This window comes from Apis cerana, linkage group LG16, assembly GCF_029169275.1.
Source record: "Apis cerana isolate GH-2021 linkage group LG16, AcerK_1.0, whole genome shotgun sequence".
Lineage (NCBI taxonomy): Eukaryota > Metazoa > Arthropoda > Insecta > Hymenoptera > Apidae > Apis > Apis cerana.
In genome coordinates, this window is record NC_083867.1 from 3108066 (window position 1) to 3127873 (window position 19808).

At 30.0% G+C, this 19808-nt stretch overlaps 1 protein-coding gene across 8 annotated transcripts in view; it reads right to left on the bottom strand.

The window, feature by feature from the left end:
• The window catches only part of LOC108000485 (transcriptional regulator ovo), a 28520-nt gene extending 12691 nt beyond the window's left edge, over positions 1-15829 (bottom strand). For 4 of the 8 annotated variants that reach the window (XM_017060846.3, XM_062086425.1, XM_017060844.3 and 1 more), the window contains exon 1: positions 15086-15828. In XM_017060846.3, the coding sequence (XP_016916335.1) occupies positions 15086-15242 (157 nt within the window). In that variant the 5' untranslated portion in view covers positions 15243-15828. Of the gene's footprint in view, positions 1-15085 lie in introns of all 8 variants that reach the window. The other 4 variants (XM_062086424.1, XM_017060847.3, XM_062086427.1 and 1 more) reach the window with 2 other exon arrangements.
• Positions 15830-19808: the final 3979 nt, after the last annotated feature.

Genomic DNA, 19808 nt, shown 5'->3' on the forward strand with positions numbered 1-19808 from the left:
TTATTTCTCTCGGATCTGAAATAAATATATACGATAAATTTTCTAAGAGAAGGTATACGATATTTTTCAACGATCATTAGTATTTTCAATGACCTTCATCCTCGCCATTCGCGAAAGCCTCGTCCCTCGGGCGAAACATGTCTCCACGATCAGTGAGATTTCACGGTATAATATCAAAGACCGTGGGCCAACCGTTTAGAGAACGCTTCTAACGACGCGTTTTTACGCAATATGTTGCGTCACACATCCAACCCGAAGGTAACGACAGATCTCGCGCTTAAAAGTAACCAAAATGGCGGTTCCGTCCACGGTTGAGCAACCTTCGGGTAGAAAAGAATCGACCGGTGTACGTGAGATTCTCCGACCAAATCCCTCGAACAGGTCCGGGGCCGTGCTATAAATACCTGCGCAAGCTTCGTGACCGGTGTACCGATCTTTTTCTTCGTCTCGCTTCTTCGAGTCGCTTCTTCTCTCCCCGAAGGAAGTCCCTATCTCTTCTTCTCTTTCCATCCATCGCTTGCCTTCTTTTCATTTGTCTCGACAGGGAGAGGAAGAAAGAGAGGCTACAAGAGAGGGAAAAAAAGAAACAAGAACCGGTACTTCGAGTCTACTTCGGCAGGAATGAGCTCTCTGCCGAGAGAGAGAGAGACTAGCGATGGCCATTCGACTTTACGTGTTGCGAGTTTTCGAGCAATTTAGCTGTACAGAGGATCCAGTCGCTTCGAATCCTTATCGCGAATCGAGGCTTCATGGAGGGGAGAGAGGGAGGGGGAAAGGAGAAGGAGAAGGGGAAAGAAGGAGGAGGTGGAGGAGGAGACCGGTTACGAAGCTTGGACGGAGTCTCGGTGAACGAGAAAGATCTGATAGCTGTTCGAGCCTTGACCGTACGCAACACCCTCGTAACGTTTCTTCTTTTATATTAAATTAACACGATGCAAAACGTTCTATCATAAAATATGCAATATTCAACTTTTGAATAATCTAAACTTATATCGATTTGAAGTGAAAAAAATCCGATAAAAAAATCTACTTTGATTCTACGCAATACTCTCTAAGTAAGTTTCTTTTATATCAAATTAAATATAAAAGTCTGTATTCCAATTTTTAACGATTAAAAAATTTGTATGGAGTGGAAATAAATAAAAGCGATATGCAATCATGGAAGATTAATGAATAATGAAAATCGTAATGAATAAGAGAGTCGATAAAGAAAAACGGATCAAAGACACTAACAAAAATTATCGTACGAAGATCGGGTTTGACATTGAGATGCGCGCGTCACTGCTGTGCAATGTACTATGCGCGATGATTTATTCTAATTCTCATTGTCGATCCTGATTTCGTTGCATCTTGCACGAATATCCCTGATCGTAGAAGCCGAAAGATACAACGAAGATACTACGATAATAACGCTTCAGCGAGCGTACTGCGTAGACAGTTCCATTTTAAATGAGGACCCTGCGAACTCGATCGCTATAAAGATATGGTCCAAGGCAAGCGAGAACGTTCGACTGCCCCACGAGGCTTAATGTTAAAAAGTAACGGGTTGAAGAATCTACGATGACGAACGAGGTGACGTCGTATATATTTTTTTTCGAATCAATTCTGTTACTAGTAATCGATACTAATGCTATTGATTATCGATTTAAATCTAAAATCCCGTTTCGAATTAAATTTTTAAATTGCATTATTTTTAAAAGTACTCTTAAAGTTACAATAACTTCTGCTTTGAAGGAAAATATTCGATATTTGATCTTTTTTTTTAAAAAAAGTGTAACATTTTGAATGCAAATTATATTGTGTTTTTCAAACCTATAAATACCTGTAAAATAAATATGAATTTTGTTTATTCTTACGACAATATAAAAATTCATACTTATTAAAAAAAAAAAGAACAAATTCAATTCAAAATGAAACAATGATTTTCCACCTCATAAGAAACCTCATAAGAATGATAATAATAAATAAAAATTATAAACCTCATGCAAGTTTCTCATAAATTGTTTTCGAAATATTCTTCACAAATAGACATCGCGTTAAGAGTCATAGTAGTCACTCTCTATAATTAATTAAATAATTGACTATCACTCTCAACGCATTGTCGATTTACAAAAAAATATTCTCACGAGCAATTAGAAAAAGTTCTAATCCGAATTAAAATTCGTATCCCAACACGAATAAACGTTCGATCAAAAGGATGGAACCAGATTTGAAATAACGTATTCCGGCGGGAGAAGCGACGACTCGTCAGCCATTGGCCTCACGTCGGCTTCGTGGCTGGTTGTCCGCTCAATCGAACGAAACGCCTCGACTTAGCCGACCTACTTACGGTCCGACCACTCCTTGGATCCTTTTTTTCTCCAGTTTTTCCTTTCCTTTCCTTTTGGCTACTCGCAGAGCTACGAACCTTCACCGCTTGCACGCTATTCGTTTATCGTTTATTGCGTTCACACGGACATTATAACGCGGCCAAACAATACGGTGAATTTGTCTTTCACCGGCCGATTTATTCGTTTCTCATCCTGTCCGCCGAGAGATCGATAGCCTTCGTATACTTTGTACTTTGAATGCGCACCATTGCGATTTGTATTAGTCAAGGTCTTGGTCGAAATAAGGCAATAGATTTGCTTATCAGTTATGTCTGTTGCAACGATCCAAAAGCAATTACTTTGAAAAAAGCTATTATTAAGTCAATGCTAATCTTTTAGATGATTTTGATTTAATTTGAAGAAATTTTACACATGGATCTGATTTGACAAGAGTCAATTATAATTTATAAATTTTAATTTGCAAATGAAAATTTTTAATTTTCTAAATGATTTATTTAATGATTATTTTTAGATTTTATTCCACGCGAATTTAACATCGATTAAAAAAATGAGCTGATACTAGCTTTCAATTGTCTAATTAATATTAAATAAATAGTGCCAGTGTTCGAGAATAAATCAATTTCATTTATATATTTCTACAAAACAAACATAGTGTTAATTCCATGAACGAGTGATACATCGAGTGAGATCTTTCAGATTCGGTATGTCTCTTGGAAATTTATATCATGTAAAAAATTCTGAAAAATTTATACATCTTTAAATATTTATTTTCAAGCTTCGTTATCCAATTACACTATCAAATATTCAAACATCATTCGTTTCTAAGATAGGATAATTTTATTACTATAATTATATTAGCTTCCAAGAAATTTTACATTAAAATAATTTCCAAAAAATAGCACTTAATAGCATTTTAATGCGTGACATCGTTTAGTTTCCTTAATTTTCTGAAAGCCCTTTATGAGAAGGCTTTCTTAATGACACGTGATTCACGAAACACGTAAAGCATTCATAATTAGCGCGAATCGTCATATACAATTTACGATTATAATAAAAACGATGCACAAATCATCGCGTCTGAATCATAGTCGTCGCGTCGACCGGTTGTCACGGATTTGATGCAAGGCATCGGAACAATGTCGATCGCGTTGTTATTCGCGGTACGCATTCTTTTCAACAGTCACACCTTATTGGTCATGCACGTGTGTCGAGTATAAGTTGGCGACTGAATAGAGTTGGAGAAAATTTGAAATAAAGTGAAACAAATAAATAAATAGAAAGCTAAGATATTAAATAAATCTCTGTTCGAACATATCAATTCAATTTAATTTATAAATCATGGGCAAATATTTATTACTGTATGTAAATTAAATATTTATGTTTCATTTAATTGAAACGCAATAAGCATGGAAGAAGATTATATTCTGTTTTTCATCTCTTATTTCTTAGACACTGAAAATAGATTGAATATTTTATATATATAATTTCGATATATTATAATAATTTTAATGTATATTATCGTTACAAATATCATTTTTTTATATTTTAATAGAATATAAAAACTACCCACTCATTTCAAAATAGTATATACGAATTAAAATTAAAATGTACATTTTGCGACAGATAAAGTTGGTTCTAAAACTATTAATGTTATAATTTTTCTACTATTATCTATTCTATTATTATATATTATACGTTACTATTACTATTAAAATACGACATTGCATTCTGAAAATTAATTTTAATCATTATATCATACATTATCATATTCTTAATTTGAATCATACGAAGAACAAGTATACTGAAATGAAATAAGATTAAAATTTTAAATATTAATTGTTCGAAGAAAGAAAAGAAAAAAATGAAAACAGTGCTACACTTTCAATAGGATAATATAAGAAAAAACAAATTTTTGTCTCTTCAGAGATAAATAAGTGATAGGCGAAATATGAAAAACAAAATCGGAAAAGGAAGATCTTTTGTGGACAAAGACGGCTAGCTACGCCGTATATCTATGTAGCGTTTGCGTAGCGGTACCGTGCGTGGGTCGAAGCATCGCGAACAGCAAGGTGACACTGCACACGCAGCTATACGGTTGCCTTACGTAATGGAGGCGCGCACACGAGTGTCCCTCCTCCTGTCGTCCGTTAATTCTTCTCCGAACACAACGTTTCTCCCTCTAACGTATCTCTCCTCTCGCGGAGAACAACCTTTCTAGCAGTGCGGAACGGAAGATCAAGGCAGATCATATTTCGCGCTTGACCTCGGTGAAAAATCGCGATGAGAAAATGTAGAACAATGCTATCGTTCGAAAATCATGAGATTCCTAGTTAATAATTTTAATACACAATAATACTTCAATAGAATGGAATTTCGTTTATTTGATACACAATATGTTAGAGGATAAGATAGTTTGAATAACAGAAATATTGATGATTCCAAAAATTGAAAATCGTTATTTTTTCAATTTGTATTTCGTTTAAGAAATCTGTACATTTCGATAGTAGATTGATTCTCGCTATTTCGTGAAACTGCTTAAGAATTTTTTTTTCACATACTGCGTCAACGAAAAGTCGAATATCGATATCCTTTTTTTGTTTCACTTAGACTTATTCTCACTCTCGTTAAGAAGTGAAAATAAGTTTTAAGTGTGAACTAAAAATGCGATAGTGCCGATAATTCTTGAAACGCCTATCTCCTTCGTTAATAGATTTACTAATGAATATTTTATTCATATGCTTGAATTTTTCTTGTGAATTTTTTTCACTCACTATTCATCCTCACCATTTAAAGAATTGTATCTAATATGTATTTCGAAATGTTCGAAAAAACATTTTTTTTTTATTTTCCTTGTGTCGTTTTTTTTTAGAATAAATAAATTAAACTATTTCTAAATTTCTAGAAAGTTTATGTGAGCTTTTTAATTTTACGTAATTTTACTTAAAAAGATACATCGAAAAATAGATAGAATATATTAATCAAGAAGGGCATCCAGTGAAATAAGCAATTTCACATGAAACAGAATTGTAATTATCGCATTTGATGCTTCTACAAATATGTTGATATTTCATTAAAATTTGTTTATCAACATAATTAAATAATATATAATTTTACACTATATATATATATATATATTCTATATATCGAGAACATAAGATAAAAAATGCAAAAATATCCATCTTTAGCATGTGCTAAAAGTATCATCATAGCACATTGGAAAAATCTTCTTCATGAATAAACAAAGTTCATATTAGCATAACACAAAATAGTCTTTCGTTATAATAGGATGCAAATAGCCTAGCCAGTTTTCATTTTTTGCTTACTTTTTTTCTATCGATTAAAGCGCATAGTCGCATCGAATTGGACGTACGCGTGAAACATGTTTTCGAGATCTACGTGAAGCCTTGACATTCGTTGTACCGACGCATACGGAAAACATACATAACGTTAATCGGTGTGTTCCACCTCTCAGCGTAACGATTTACAAGAAACGCGCAGGAAAAACCGGTACGATGCTGTCTCGCGTTATTCGACCGGACGATAATTTCAATATTCCAAAGTGGAAAATTTTCCCCTCTTTTTCTTTCCTGTCAGTCACAATCGTTTCGCACATTAGTTATCGCAAAATCGCAGCAACGAGTCACGCTTACGTCGCAATGTTTTGTTACAGCTCGAAACATTTGAATCAAAAGTATTTGGAAAAATGTTTATTTTTGAAAAAAAGGTGTATTTTGATTAAAAAATTACAAAATAATAAATAAGTAAAAAAATCTTGGTGATAATTTTAATTTTTTACAATTATAATATCTACATGTTTAGTAATATAATATAATATACAAAATTAATTTTTAAAATTTACATATAATTGATTTTTATAATTGTTAAAATTATTCTTTGTTATTTCAAAAATTTTATGTTTTTAGATTTTATATTAATTCTATATTACAATATATAAATTTCATTTATAGAATATAAACAATTTTTTTTAGATCGAAGAGACTATGAATATTAAATCTACTAATAATTTATGTAAAATTGACATAAATACACTAATACGCATTTAATTCCAGGCATAAATAATTTAATAATTTTTAACCATCAATTTTCAGTCATTAATTTATAAATTTTATATAAAAATTGAATTTTTTTATAAAAGAATGATTATTGTTAAACTATTGATTAGTATTCTTTTCAAATAAAAAAAAAAGATAGTAATTCTGGATCTGGATTTTTTTAAAATTTCGGAGAATTTAAAAAAATTTCAACTCGAGAATTTAAAATAAAAATTAAATTTCGATTCATTTCTAAAATTTTCATTCATGTCCTTATATAAATATTATCCGAAATTATATCGGGAATAATAAAATTTGCACACATGTAATTTTCGAATTTTAAATTTTCATTTATATCATATATTCGTATATTACCAAGAATAATACTTAACCAAGATGTCATGATATTCGTGTGCTTGGATGGAAGATCGCGATCAGCTTGACGTGCGATGGCTTCCTAATTACAGTGTTTGTTGAACGTAATAACACGAGTCGCGAATGCAACCCGATTCCTCTCATGGAATATTATTTTTTTCAATCGTAGATGGAAATGAATGCCGCAAAAAAAAACAGTTTTACAGTTCGGTTAAAATTTCATTTTATTTTGCTCTTTCTTTCACGAATGCACCTGCTTGTTCTTTACAGTTTCTGATCGTTTCGTTTCATAAGTTGTTTTAGAAAATTTTCAAGATTTTATCATCATCAATTGATCAATTTCAATGATTTATATATAATATACTTATTTATAAAGAGAGAAAGTATTATAATACTAATATCCATTAACTATTATTACATTTAATATTTACTTGTTTGTATTTATTTATTTATATATTTAAAAAATTTTTTTTAATTATTTATTTTTTATTTTTTTAATATTAAAATTTAATATTAAATTTTTTTATGCATGAAAAATATATTCTTGATTTTTTACAGTGAGTTTTTTGATTCATGGTTATATTTGAAATTAATTGGTTGTCATAATATTAAATATATTTTTGAATAAAATTAAATCAAACTTATTAATATATAAAGTTTTGAAAAAAAATTGTTATATATCTTTTTTTTTTTAAATGATTTTACAAAAAATATACAGAAAGACACGGATTCAAAATATCTGTTTAGTATAAAAGACAATGGAAGAACAGCATTGCACGTAGATTCAAAACAAACGAAACTGATTAGTTACAGGTGCAACCATGCATCTGCCTTGAAAAAATAAACTTCTGAAGAAGTTAAGCGTTATTTAATTCTACGATGAATTTTTCTTTTAACTTCTTTTTTTTAAATTTTTTTAAAATAGATTTTAAAATGTTAAGTTATAAAAAATATAAATATTTTTATTATTATATTACAAAACATTTCATGAACCTGCTAATGTTCCTCTAGTTTATAATATATTTCACTTTGATACGAGTGGTAAAAGATTAAAATAAAAGATTTGTGAATTATATGCTACTATGTACATATACTATATGCTACTATGTATATAATTTTAGTTTCTATATTTTTAAAAATAGTGCATGAATATCTTCAAAATAATAATAAAAATTTATTAAGATATTTTGACTATTACTTATTAATAAATTGAAATACAAATATAGAAATGTTTCCAAACAAAAACTATCCGAGAAAATATTTTATTTTTCTCTATTCTAAGAATTAGTCCTCTTGGACTCAGTGAAGCGAATAATTTCACACCGAACAAAGCATCATAATTTTTTTTAAACGCTTGAACTTTCAGTCCCTCTTCGTCTTTCGTTGAATCTTTCGCTGTCGTTTTCTACTTATATTATTGACAAAGATAAAACGAGGCTCGAATTTCGTTTCTTGCTTGCGGTCAATTCCGAGCTCTGAGTTTACTCAAGTAAATATTATGAACATTAGGTTTTCTAAGAAGATACGTATTAATTTCTATTTTCAATTTTCAACCAAGTTGCGCACTAAAGAAATTTAATTTCGTAAAATATGCAGCTTTATATAGTAATTAGATTTATTAATAGAAAAATGTAAATTTACAGAGAACTACAGGACAGATATAATCCAAGAATATATCTATAACAAAGTTATCAATATTTAAAAAAAATATTACTAGATTTACAGAGTGAAATAAATCTCTATTTAAATTCCATTTTTTAATTCCATTTTTTGCAGAAATATATAATACTTATAGAAATATAAAATTGCACAACAAATATTCTTTGCAGGCATGCTTGCAACCATGCAGTCTTCCAATACTTCCAATACTAATTTTTTATAAACAAAAAATATCAACTGACGTCTCTAATCATATACTAATTATTTCGTATTCATTTTTATCAGATAATTCATTACTTATTAATATTCTTTAAAAAAAAAACGAATCTCATTATCGAGCTTAATCATGAATGTAAATTCTAATTAACCAACCAAAACGACTAACGAAGATAATCAGAGGTACGAGCATATACAACATCTCGAGGGGAGATGCCAGTGAACGGAATGAATGCCAGGGGAGAGATATGTCGCGTCGGTTGGCTTTGAAACGACACGACGTGGACCTCTGGCCGTGCGGAGAACAGGTTCAGCTCTCGTGGTCGAAAGCGGTGTAAGCAGGTAGAAGAACAGAAAAGTACGATGTACGTCTGGCTAGTGCACACACAAGCACCTGTTCACCGACGTCCGTCACACACGCACATGATGCCAAGAGTCTCCGCGCAGAGAACAGCCGCATTAACGACTACCGTGCCGCGGAGGCTAATGGCGCAAGAGGGCCGTGACCGAAATTCTTTCGAAGCAAAGGGGCCAAGTGCAGAAAATGCTCGGCTCGATAAATCTGTTGCGACCGCCACAGAGTCCTTGCGGATGGACTACCATTGCTAATTCTACTTTTCTCATACAGTACCCGATTGTTTTTGACTATTTAATACTTTCAGGATGATAAGCAGGGGAAAGTGGAGTAAAATGGGGGTATTAACAGTCGAACGTTCGAGCAAATAGAGTTATTTTTAGCCCGTGTTAAATTCGTGTATTTAAAAATTATAAAATAAAGTCTATCTTATTGTGTTTTCAAGCGAATTACACACATTTGTGACTTTATTTATAGATTAAAATTTATGGAATTATAGATTATTAATATTCAGGTATCACAATGAGTGATTAATATTTTCTGATTTACTGATTTTTTATCGATTTCTATGAATCGAATATTTTATATCATATCTATTTCTACGTTGTTATAATTTATCGTAAAAAATTAAAAATTGCAAATAAATTTCAATAAAAATTTAGCAGTGAAGACGATGCTTAGATTATTAAAACGTATTGATGAGTTTTTCAAAATATCGATGAACGGTTGTCGTTCCCATCGCTAGAGGAAACCTATACGTCTAATACCCACATACCAGTACACACAGGTAAGGACACGCACACGCGTGAAATGCACGCATGATGAACACTGCGAGCAGTGCATTGTAATTCGTCACAATGACTGCACATCCTGGTGTACTAGTCTTTGGCACAGGTGCGCGATAACCTATGTGTCAACGACAACCGAACGTCGCCTCTGACTGGTGCAACGTGTTCGCCTATTCCATCACGAGCATGCAGACTAGACTGTGAATACGCTACCTTTGGAAAGTGACACAATTTTAAATAGTACCGCGTTTAACTTCGTTCAAAATAGCAAAAGACCATGTTGACTCGTTGAGTCATTTTTTCCCTTTTATTATATTTCTTGTAAAATTCATCAATAAAATAATATTGTTATCGTTATTAAAATTATTTTTTTTCATTGAATATTTTTAAATATAATTACAAATAGATACACTGATCAAAAATTCGTATTTTCAATAAAATCATTAATATATTAATACCTTTTGTTATTTACTTATCGCGTAAAGTATTAAATCAAGCAATTTTCTGTTTAATTTTTTTCCACTTTTTTTCAATGAAAGTTGTAAGATTTTTGAAAATTAAACAAGCACAAGGTTAATCGAATTGAATTTAACGTATTCTATGACTTGCGTTTAATAAGTAAATAAAATGATGATAATATCTAACGTGTTAATTCGAGACAGAATTTTTAAACTAACTTAATAACTTAATAAAAATAAATTGAAACAAAGTAATGTTAATTTAATCTTTTAACACATTTGTTTCATAGAAAAATGAATCACCTAAATTGCCAAAATAAATAAACAACATTTAAAAAAGAAATTATTGAATTCATATCATAATTTAAACTCTACTATCATTCATAAACTAATTACCAATTTAACTTACTATAATAATAATATAACGAATAATAATGTGCGACAAAAATATTTTATCGTGCCAATATAATATTATGTATCATATATTAGAATAATAATTTACTTTATGTGTACATTTCAAAAATCATTCTATTAATTTTAAGTCATTACTTCCAATGATTCATAAGCGAGAATGTAAGTATATCTTCGCCATTTCCTTTATCGTCCATCTAGTTTCCGTAGTCGACGATAAATCTTCCCACAAGTAACAAATGCTCGATAAGAATAATTCTATGATTCGTGGAATGTTCCTTCCTCTCGGTCACTTTTCTATTTACGACTGCGAACCAGCTACGTCCTTCTGTTCCCCTCTCTCTCAATCTGTTCTCGACCCGACACAGGATTCTCTACATCGGTACACGAGGCTCGCCTTGGCCGTCGTGGAATTACAGACATTGACGATCGTGAGCGTTCTCGAGTGTTGCGCAATACGTACGAGAACCGTGCGAAACTTGAAAATTCTTATTGTAACGGGCGCGAGGGTTGCGCAACATCGCGTAACGCATGCGTGACCAAATTGAATCGTAATGAGTAAAACGCGCCCAAAAACAATTATTCTGAATGAGTAAATATATATAGTTTTCTTGAATTTCTTTATTTCAACTTGTTCAACGATAGAATAAAATTCTATATATTATTAAATTATTATTTCAGATATCAATGATAATCAATGATACGTTGATAAAATATTGATAAAAATAATTGAAAATCCTTTTCCCCCGTATTATTTACGAGATGTAATGTTGAATTTTTAGAGAATGAGATTTTTCGAAGATTAAATTGCAAGTATTAAAGATGTAAGAGAAGTAAATTTTGAATTCGTAAAAATCTGAAAAATGATATACGTACGATATGACAATCCTTTTAATAAGCACTGAATAATATTCTTAATACACAAAGTTTAAAAATAGTTGAATATATCGTATTACATACAATCAATAGAATAATCACGATGTCACATTATTCGCGTATAATAATGCAGGTGAATTATGCTAATGCTGAAACGCATAAAAAGTATCGCGGCGTCTCGCTTATGCGGGCGTCGATGTCTCCGCACATGAACGTGGAAGTGCCGCGTTCGAAGACATTGTGCCACTAAATAATGAATGTGTATAGAGAAAAATCGAATACGAATTGAATACTTTCGCAGTCACGCGGACGCAATCGATGCATCAGCAAAGATTGTCGCTTCGATAAATTATTGAATCTCATCCAATGAATAGACGCAATAAATCTAGATACAAAGTACGTAGACTTTATTCAATTATTAATATTCAATGGATTCTTTATCTTGTGCTATTAACGGGACATCGATGTAACTACGAAGATGAAACAATTGCATTGTATCATCGATAATTAATCTGTGTGATTCTTTCATAATCTACTTAAAATAAATTTCAATTTAAAATGAATTTTTTTGCGAAACAAATAGATTTATCATATGCTCTAATATATATATATATATATATAATTCTCTTATATTGCTATATCTGTATATATTTTGTTTTAATCGGTTTTAATTATATAAATAGTAATATATTAATATAAGCGACAAGTATTCTTTCTTTCTTATTTCTTCATTACATGCTGAAACATTATGTTTTCATCCCCACCATAAAAGGAGAAGTCCCTTAGACTCGATGAAGCGAGTAATTTCACACCGAAGCAATACACATAAATCTCTTGAAATGTTTAAGTTTTCGATCCATCTTCGTCTTTCGTTAACTATCATTTTCTACTTGTAATGCTTTTTATCTAGAAAGTTGAAATGAGGTTGAAATGACTTTCGTAGCCCATGCAAATAAGTATAATGATATTTTCATAATTCTTCGAATTATAAGAGAAATAAATATCACATTATTTTATTTTCTAAAAAAATAATATAATCTCGTTTTCAGCAATTCGAAAGTTTTTGAACAATTCGTAGTGCCCAATATTGATAAAATTAATATTAATAACTTGATTAAATTTTTTATCGTAATATTAATATAACAATATCTATTGAAATATTGCAAAACGGAAAAATAATAAAAACGTTACAATTTTTTTCATATAATTAAACAATCACATCATAGATATTTACAATATTAATTATACGAACGTTGACTATGATCAAATACGGTAACTATAGTTTGTGATATTTCAACTATAGTCAAATATATTCGTCACATACTATATATTATATGTTGACATTGGCAATGACCGATAATTAAATATGAAAAAAGGAATCCTAAATAGAGAAGATTCCGATTAAACACTGATAAATTAACATAATACGTTTTCACATAATAAAATAACGAACGTCTGCTTATCTCATTCCAATCTTATCTGACTAGCCTTTATTATTCCATTAAATTAATATTTCACCAAAGATACGGTTGCAAATTTACAGCTGCGTGATGGATGGTGATAATTGCTACTTATCGAATCAGCTTAGCAATTCAATTTATATAACCGATAATCATGTGCGCGCATTTACTAAATAAAATAAAACTGGTCAAATTCTTCTAATTCTTTTCGATTATTATTAAAAGATATTTTTTTCAAAAATAAAAACTCATCGACAATAAGTTTTCGAGCTTTGTACGTTTCGATTGATAATACGAGATGGTTAATGAATAACCATTGTGGGAAAGTAAATTTGCACCTGCGGTACGTGATACGAGGCCATCGACATCGAGCTCTCGAAACGATCGACCGTGTCTGCAGCAATAGAGAAAGAAGAAAAAAAAATGGAAGGGGCGACGAAAAACGAGGAACCGGTTCGAGTCATTTTTCTAAACCAGTTTAGGACCAACTTCATCGTTCTGTCTACTCACTATACCGTTGTAAAAGAATCGCGTCAGACTACCATCGCGCGTTATGCCTGCGAATAGGCGCCTCAGGCTAAACACTCAATTAACCTGTCTTTCAATGAATTACATAACCTAAAATCAGCCTCCGATTTTGTACATGGAAACTCAAAATACCGACTAATTTTGTTTCTTTTATCCATTATTCGTTATTACATTATTCAACAAAGAAATGATGTTAAAATGACATTATTTACTACATTATCAGATTTAGATAGATAATCTAAAATCATTTTGAAATCATTTGGAAATTTAAAATATCGAATAGTTTCCTTATTTGTTATTTATATTTTCATGACGTTCAATGATAGAATAATGATGAATAATAATGAAATAGAAATAATAATAATGATAGAAAAAAACGAAACATTCGAATATCGTTTTTTTGCTTTAAATGATTTAATTGAAAAATGATAAAAAATGAAATGATAAGCAAATTTATTTCTTCATAGAAATAACGTTATAAGTGAAAAATGTATTTACATATAGTTATGCGCTATATACCGTTGATTTTAAAAAAAGAAATGATCCGTTGATTGACAAACGTCACACGTTATATAATCTATAAATTATCGCTTTTTTTTTACTTTAACTATCTTTTCAAACACGAAATTATTACTAATTTTGCGATTGAATTTCGTAAAGCGTTTTTTCTCAATTTTTCTTACGTGATCAAATTAAACAGTTGAAAAAAAATTCAACTTCCCGACGTTAATGTAATAGATTGTGGAACAATGACACGTTATATAAAATGCGAAAAGATAATGACAGCGTTACAAATCAAATTTGCAAATGCACTTCTAAATTGCAACGGCACCTGTGCACACGACTCTTGTTTGCACCTGCAGCCTGGCCTAAAATATTCTCGCGCGCGCATTTTTTTTTCTTTTCTTTCTTAGGACAGTCAAGTGCAAGAAAGGAGTCTTACCAAGTCGAAGGAAACAGAGAATTTTAATGAACCGGCCGAAACCTGCTTTACAATCTTTGCAGCGAATCTTCTTATCGCGAGCTGGTAAAATTGTTACAAATTATTGTTTTTTTTTTAAAATTATTATAATTTTTCAATGTCTCTTCAATTTATATATATATATATTGATTATCAAACTATACACATTGTGAAATTAAATCTGATTTAATGCTTAAATAAATTGATTCCGAATCAGTTATTCGTGATTCATAATGCATCGAAATTTATTTTAAAATGTCGATTGATTATTGGTAATAATCATCGGATGATTCGTGATCATGCTATTATTATATTTTAGAATGAAAGATTGGTAACACGTCGAATAATTTGTGGATCATTTGTGACCCATGTTACGTTGTATTTGAAAGCATCGACTGATGGATACTGATGTACTGATGTACTGTATTTTAAAAATAATTTCTCAATTAAAATAAGATTTGAAAAAAAAATTTGTATCATTTATTCTCTAATTCAAAGTGAATTACTTGATGGTGAAATGTTCGATTGAAATAATAGTATATTCTTTTTACGGTAATCTAGAAAATTCTCTTGATTGTTGAGATTATTATTTAATTAATCTAAAAAAAAAACTTACATTGATGTTTATTCACAATAAGACTGAGAGGTTCGGCACTGCCAAGAGGACTTTCTTTACCACTACAGGGTGGCGGGCTTTTTCCAAGGTGCTGCGCTTCCAGCAACCTCAGTTGCTGCTGATGCAGCCGATTTTTGATCAGGAAGATTTTTGGCATCCTGACGTACGTTTACGCGTGCTAACGTGACTTTTGCTTTGTTGTTTCACGCCACCATTCCCACGTCCGATTTCAATAGCATTCCTCAGAACCATCAATCGCACAAATAATCACTTCTCGAGTCTTTTCGAAGTTAATAATCACTGTCCGTTTTAAAAACTGCGATTGCGGCAAACGTTTATCACTTTCGGTACAACAGAATCCCAAATGTTCGTCCAATGTCAATGATCCGAATGCAAGTTAGGCATAGCATTCTCTATTAAAATTCATTTTGAGAGAGAGAGAGAAAAAATCTGCAATGAAACGGATATTGTTAATAATACGAATAATATTAACAAAACGAAGTTTTTCTTGGATCACTGTTCCAATAGTCACTGTTTACGATCATACACGATGTTCGCGAAGTTCAGAGATCGATTAGCTACTCTGTTTGCGGTCAGTCCAAGGTCTGTCTTTTACTCTATCTCTTCCTTTCTTTACTGTCTCTCTCTTTCTTTGTCGCGGATTTACAGTTATCCTGGACAGGGACCGCAGATCAAGTAGCACACATGAACGACCGATCTCTGGTGAACGACTGAGACTCCGTTGCCTCTTCGCTAAGCCGGGCCCCGAGTTTCATCCCCACCGCGGGCAGATTTAATCCCCACTTTATTGCTCGGTCGGCAGGCCCTCCTTCTCCCACTAAACGCTCCTCGCATGGTATACAACCCATCCAGATTATTTGATCGCTTTAGCAATGCGCGGGGCCCGTCGGTGGAGATGGAAACCGCTCGCGGGATAGCGCATGCGCGTAACGGAGCATCGTACGTGTGCTGAAGCGTGCGAGACACCCCTTGCTCTTCTCCTCGTACCGGTTCCCACCCTCATCGAGTTCGCGTCTCTTTTTAACAGAGACGCGTTTTATCCTGATTGTATCGTCTCCGTTCCTTTTTCTTTTTTCTATCCTCTTTCTCGTGTATGTATAATCTTTTCCTACCACCAGTTGCTTGATATTTTCCATATATTTTTCTCCTTTTTTGCGGCAACGCGTGCAAATGCGATTGCGCGTGCGCAGTGCAAGTTTTTCATTCACACGACGCGACGATCCTCTGCGAACTTGCCCTCGTTTTTATTGAAGATAATTGATAAACGATTTGGGTAGAAGTCGGTTATTAAAATAATTGACATTATTTAAATAATTTACAATTATACATATTGTTATAAATATGAAATTTATGATTCTTCAGTATTAAAAAAACCTAGAAAAGGAAGACACTGCAAAAAAAGGAAAATTATATAGGGAATAAATTTATGAATTTCAAATACGTAAAACTAAACAGTACAACGAAAAAAGCACAACTTCTATATCATCGGTCTATAACACCTGTACAATTCGCCACAATTGCACGCACGGTTCTCCAATAAACATAAGTACGTAGATACTACGTGTCCGCATACTGGTTTATGATAGACTCGACTCACGGTTAAGGCTAGGTTCTCCTCTCTAACCACTATGTCAGTTATGTTGTCAAGCGGTATACACGTAGCGGCTGAGTTTGAACCATGCTGTTATACCACGAACACGTAATCACGTAACATATCTATAGAATATTTTAAATATTGTCGAATAAAACTTTTATTATTTATTATTTGTTTACTTTTATTATTTGAACGATGATGTATTTCTTATTACGTAAATTATTTTAATATTCGTTATTTTATTTAACACTGAATAATTATTCTTTGATTTTATTACTAAAATACAAACATTTTTAAAAAAATAATATAATAATTCCATTTTTTTGTTTAATTCTTCTTTTTGTTTAAATTTAGTTATGTTCCTATATTCCTTTAACTTAAATATATAGATATAGATATTTTAAATAATCATATTTTATTTTTTATTATTTATAAAATTATTAATATTTGATAAGTAAATTATTTAAAAATAATTTAATATTAAAATAAGATTTAAAAAATTTGCAAATACTTCAACATCTAATAAACATATTTTTTTCCTTTATTTAAATGGTTTTATCTTTATTTCAAAAAACAAACATCAAATTAATGATTATAGCTGCAAGATTTCACAGACAATTTTCACAATAAGTTCATTTCCTGTTTCTTACACTACAACTCGGGCTTCTTAATAAGGATAGTCAACAAAGATTTCTAGAGTCTTGAAATTCAAACTACGCTACTGTAATGTGACAATCTCAGGTAGGCGACGTGACTCTTAATTTTATGGAAATAAAATCAACAGCAAACTATCCATACGTATTTGTCGTTTATCTAAAAAAAGGATTGCAAAGACAGAAAGAGAAAAAGAGAGAACAAATAATACAACGAAAGAAACTAACGAGGGAAAATCTTTTCGATCTTTCTTTTTCTTTTCTTTTTTTTTTCAATTTCACAGGTCAAAAAATCTTAGAGATGACTCTGTTTTCTAGGAAGTTTTCTTATGCTAAAAGCACTTGTTTGAATTTAGACCACAACGACTGTCAACGTTGAATTATGCCTTTTGGCCACAACATGAATTCGGCAGGTATCCTGCTTGCATCTCGCACGGGAAACTTAAAATTATGAGAAAAATCCCGCACAAACCTGAATGCTTACGACTTTCTTCACGGGAGACACGTGCCTCCGAGATGGAATCTCGGACCATGTAAAGATTTTTCCTTCGATTATCAAGTTTCTTATATAGGATAGTTTCTTTCTTTGTATAGGATCGCAATAAATTTAGATATAAATTATTCCCTTGTTCGAAAAGTTAATTTTTTGAACAATTATAAGAAGGAATTGTATCACAAAAAAATATTAACAACACTATTTAAATAGAATTTGCAATATTTTTCTTATTATCTCTTTCTTCAATCTATATTCTTATAGACTGATTATACAAATTATTAAATGTATAATAAATATATATAAAATATATTTAAAAAATATTATTTCTTTATATCATGATACATATTTGTTTAAACCGAGCAATTTTTATAAAAATAAAATTACATTTTATAAAAACATGATGTATTATTATTATTATAAAAGATTTTTTATTTTTTATTCATGTTAATAATTTTTTTTTCTTTTAACTGATTCATTTTATTTCCTCTTAGATTATGTAAATAATAAAGGTATTATAAAATGATATTTATCTATCTTTCTTTCTCTTCCAGAACAATGGAATTAATAAATTATCCATCCGTGAGGATTTATTCCATTTATATTTTTTTACCGTATTATGAACAAGTAATCTTATTTGCATTCTAGAGTCTGTTATTTCTAGATATTACAAATTTTCCGAGAAATTATGAGTTTCAGTAAAATTTTCTAATCTTTTGATTATTAAAAAATTTATTATTTATATATTTATTATAGTATTCATTTATTTATTATTATTTATTAATTTATTATCATTTTAACTAATTAATCATTTTAACACATTTATTATATACTTATTACAATATTCATTTAATATCATTTTTTATTTATTTAATTATTATCATTATTCATAATTATTAATTAAATTTATTGATTAATTAATAATATATAATTATATAATCAATTAATAATTTAATTTTTTTATAAGTTTGAACTCTATTCATTTATATAATAAAAGATTAGATAATGTTTTATTTATAAATAAATATAAAATCAAGTGAAAAAGATATTAATGCATAATCATATTATTATTCTTATTTTTGATATATCCATAATTGCACTTTCTTTTTAAAAACATATTAAAAACATATACGTATTAGATATAGATTAAAAGTTTAAAATTATTATTTATATATATAGTGATTATATATAGTGATATATATCAAGTCTATTATATATATTATATATATCAAATCTATTAATTTTGTTATTAATTCGAGATTAATATGATTATATTAATAGTTAATTTTATTAATAGTTTTATTAATAATTTTAATCACTTTTGCAGGAAATAATTTTCTAAATTATTAAAATTCTAATTTAATTTTTCTTGTATTCTATAGAACAGATTCTAATGATTTTAAATTTTTGTACTTTACATCATCTTTTAATAGATATTTTTTTTTTTGTTTACGAAGAAGCATAAAATTGATATTTTTTAATACTAACATATAATTTTGTTATATTGATAGACATAGAGAATAATTGTTAATCTTTCAATCGTTACAAAATTACAATTATTTATATATAAAATATTTAGATACATATTAAAAGCCAGAAAAATTTCACAAATATCATTAATTTTATTTACAAATATTTATTTAAATAAAAAATATATATTATTTAAAATATTTATAATAAATTTTATAATATATGGCAAATTGAATAAATAATCATTATGTTATTATTATTATCAAAAAAAAGTGAAAAAAAATAGAGAAAAGCATTTTGGAAAAAGAATCGAGTTAACAAATAGATAAGAAAATGTTTTAAGAAGAGAAAATAAACTCTCTCTTTTTGCTGGATTATTTTTATGAATTCACACGTTTCTCTAGTAAATTTGAAAGGATCTAATCGATCGATATTGGCCAGAATCATATTAATAAATATGCATAACTATATTTTAAGGAAATGTAATTTTTT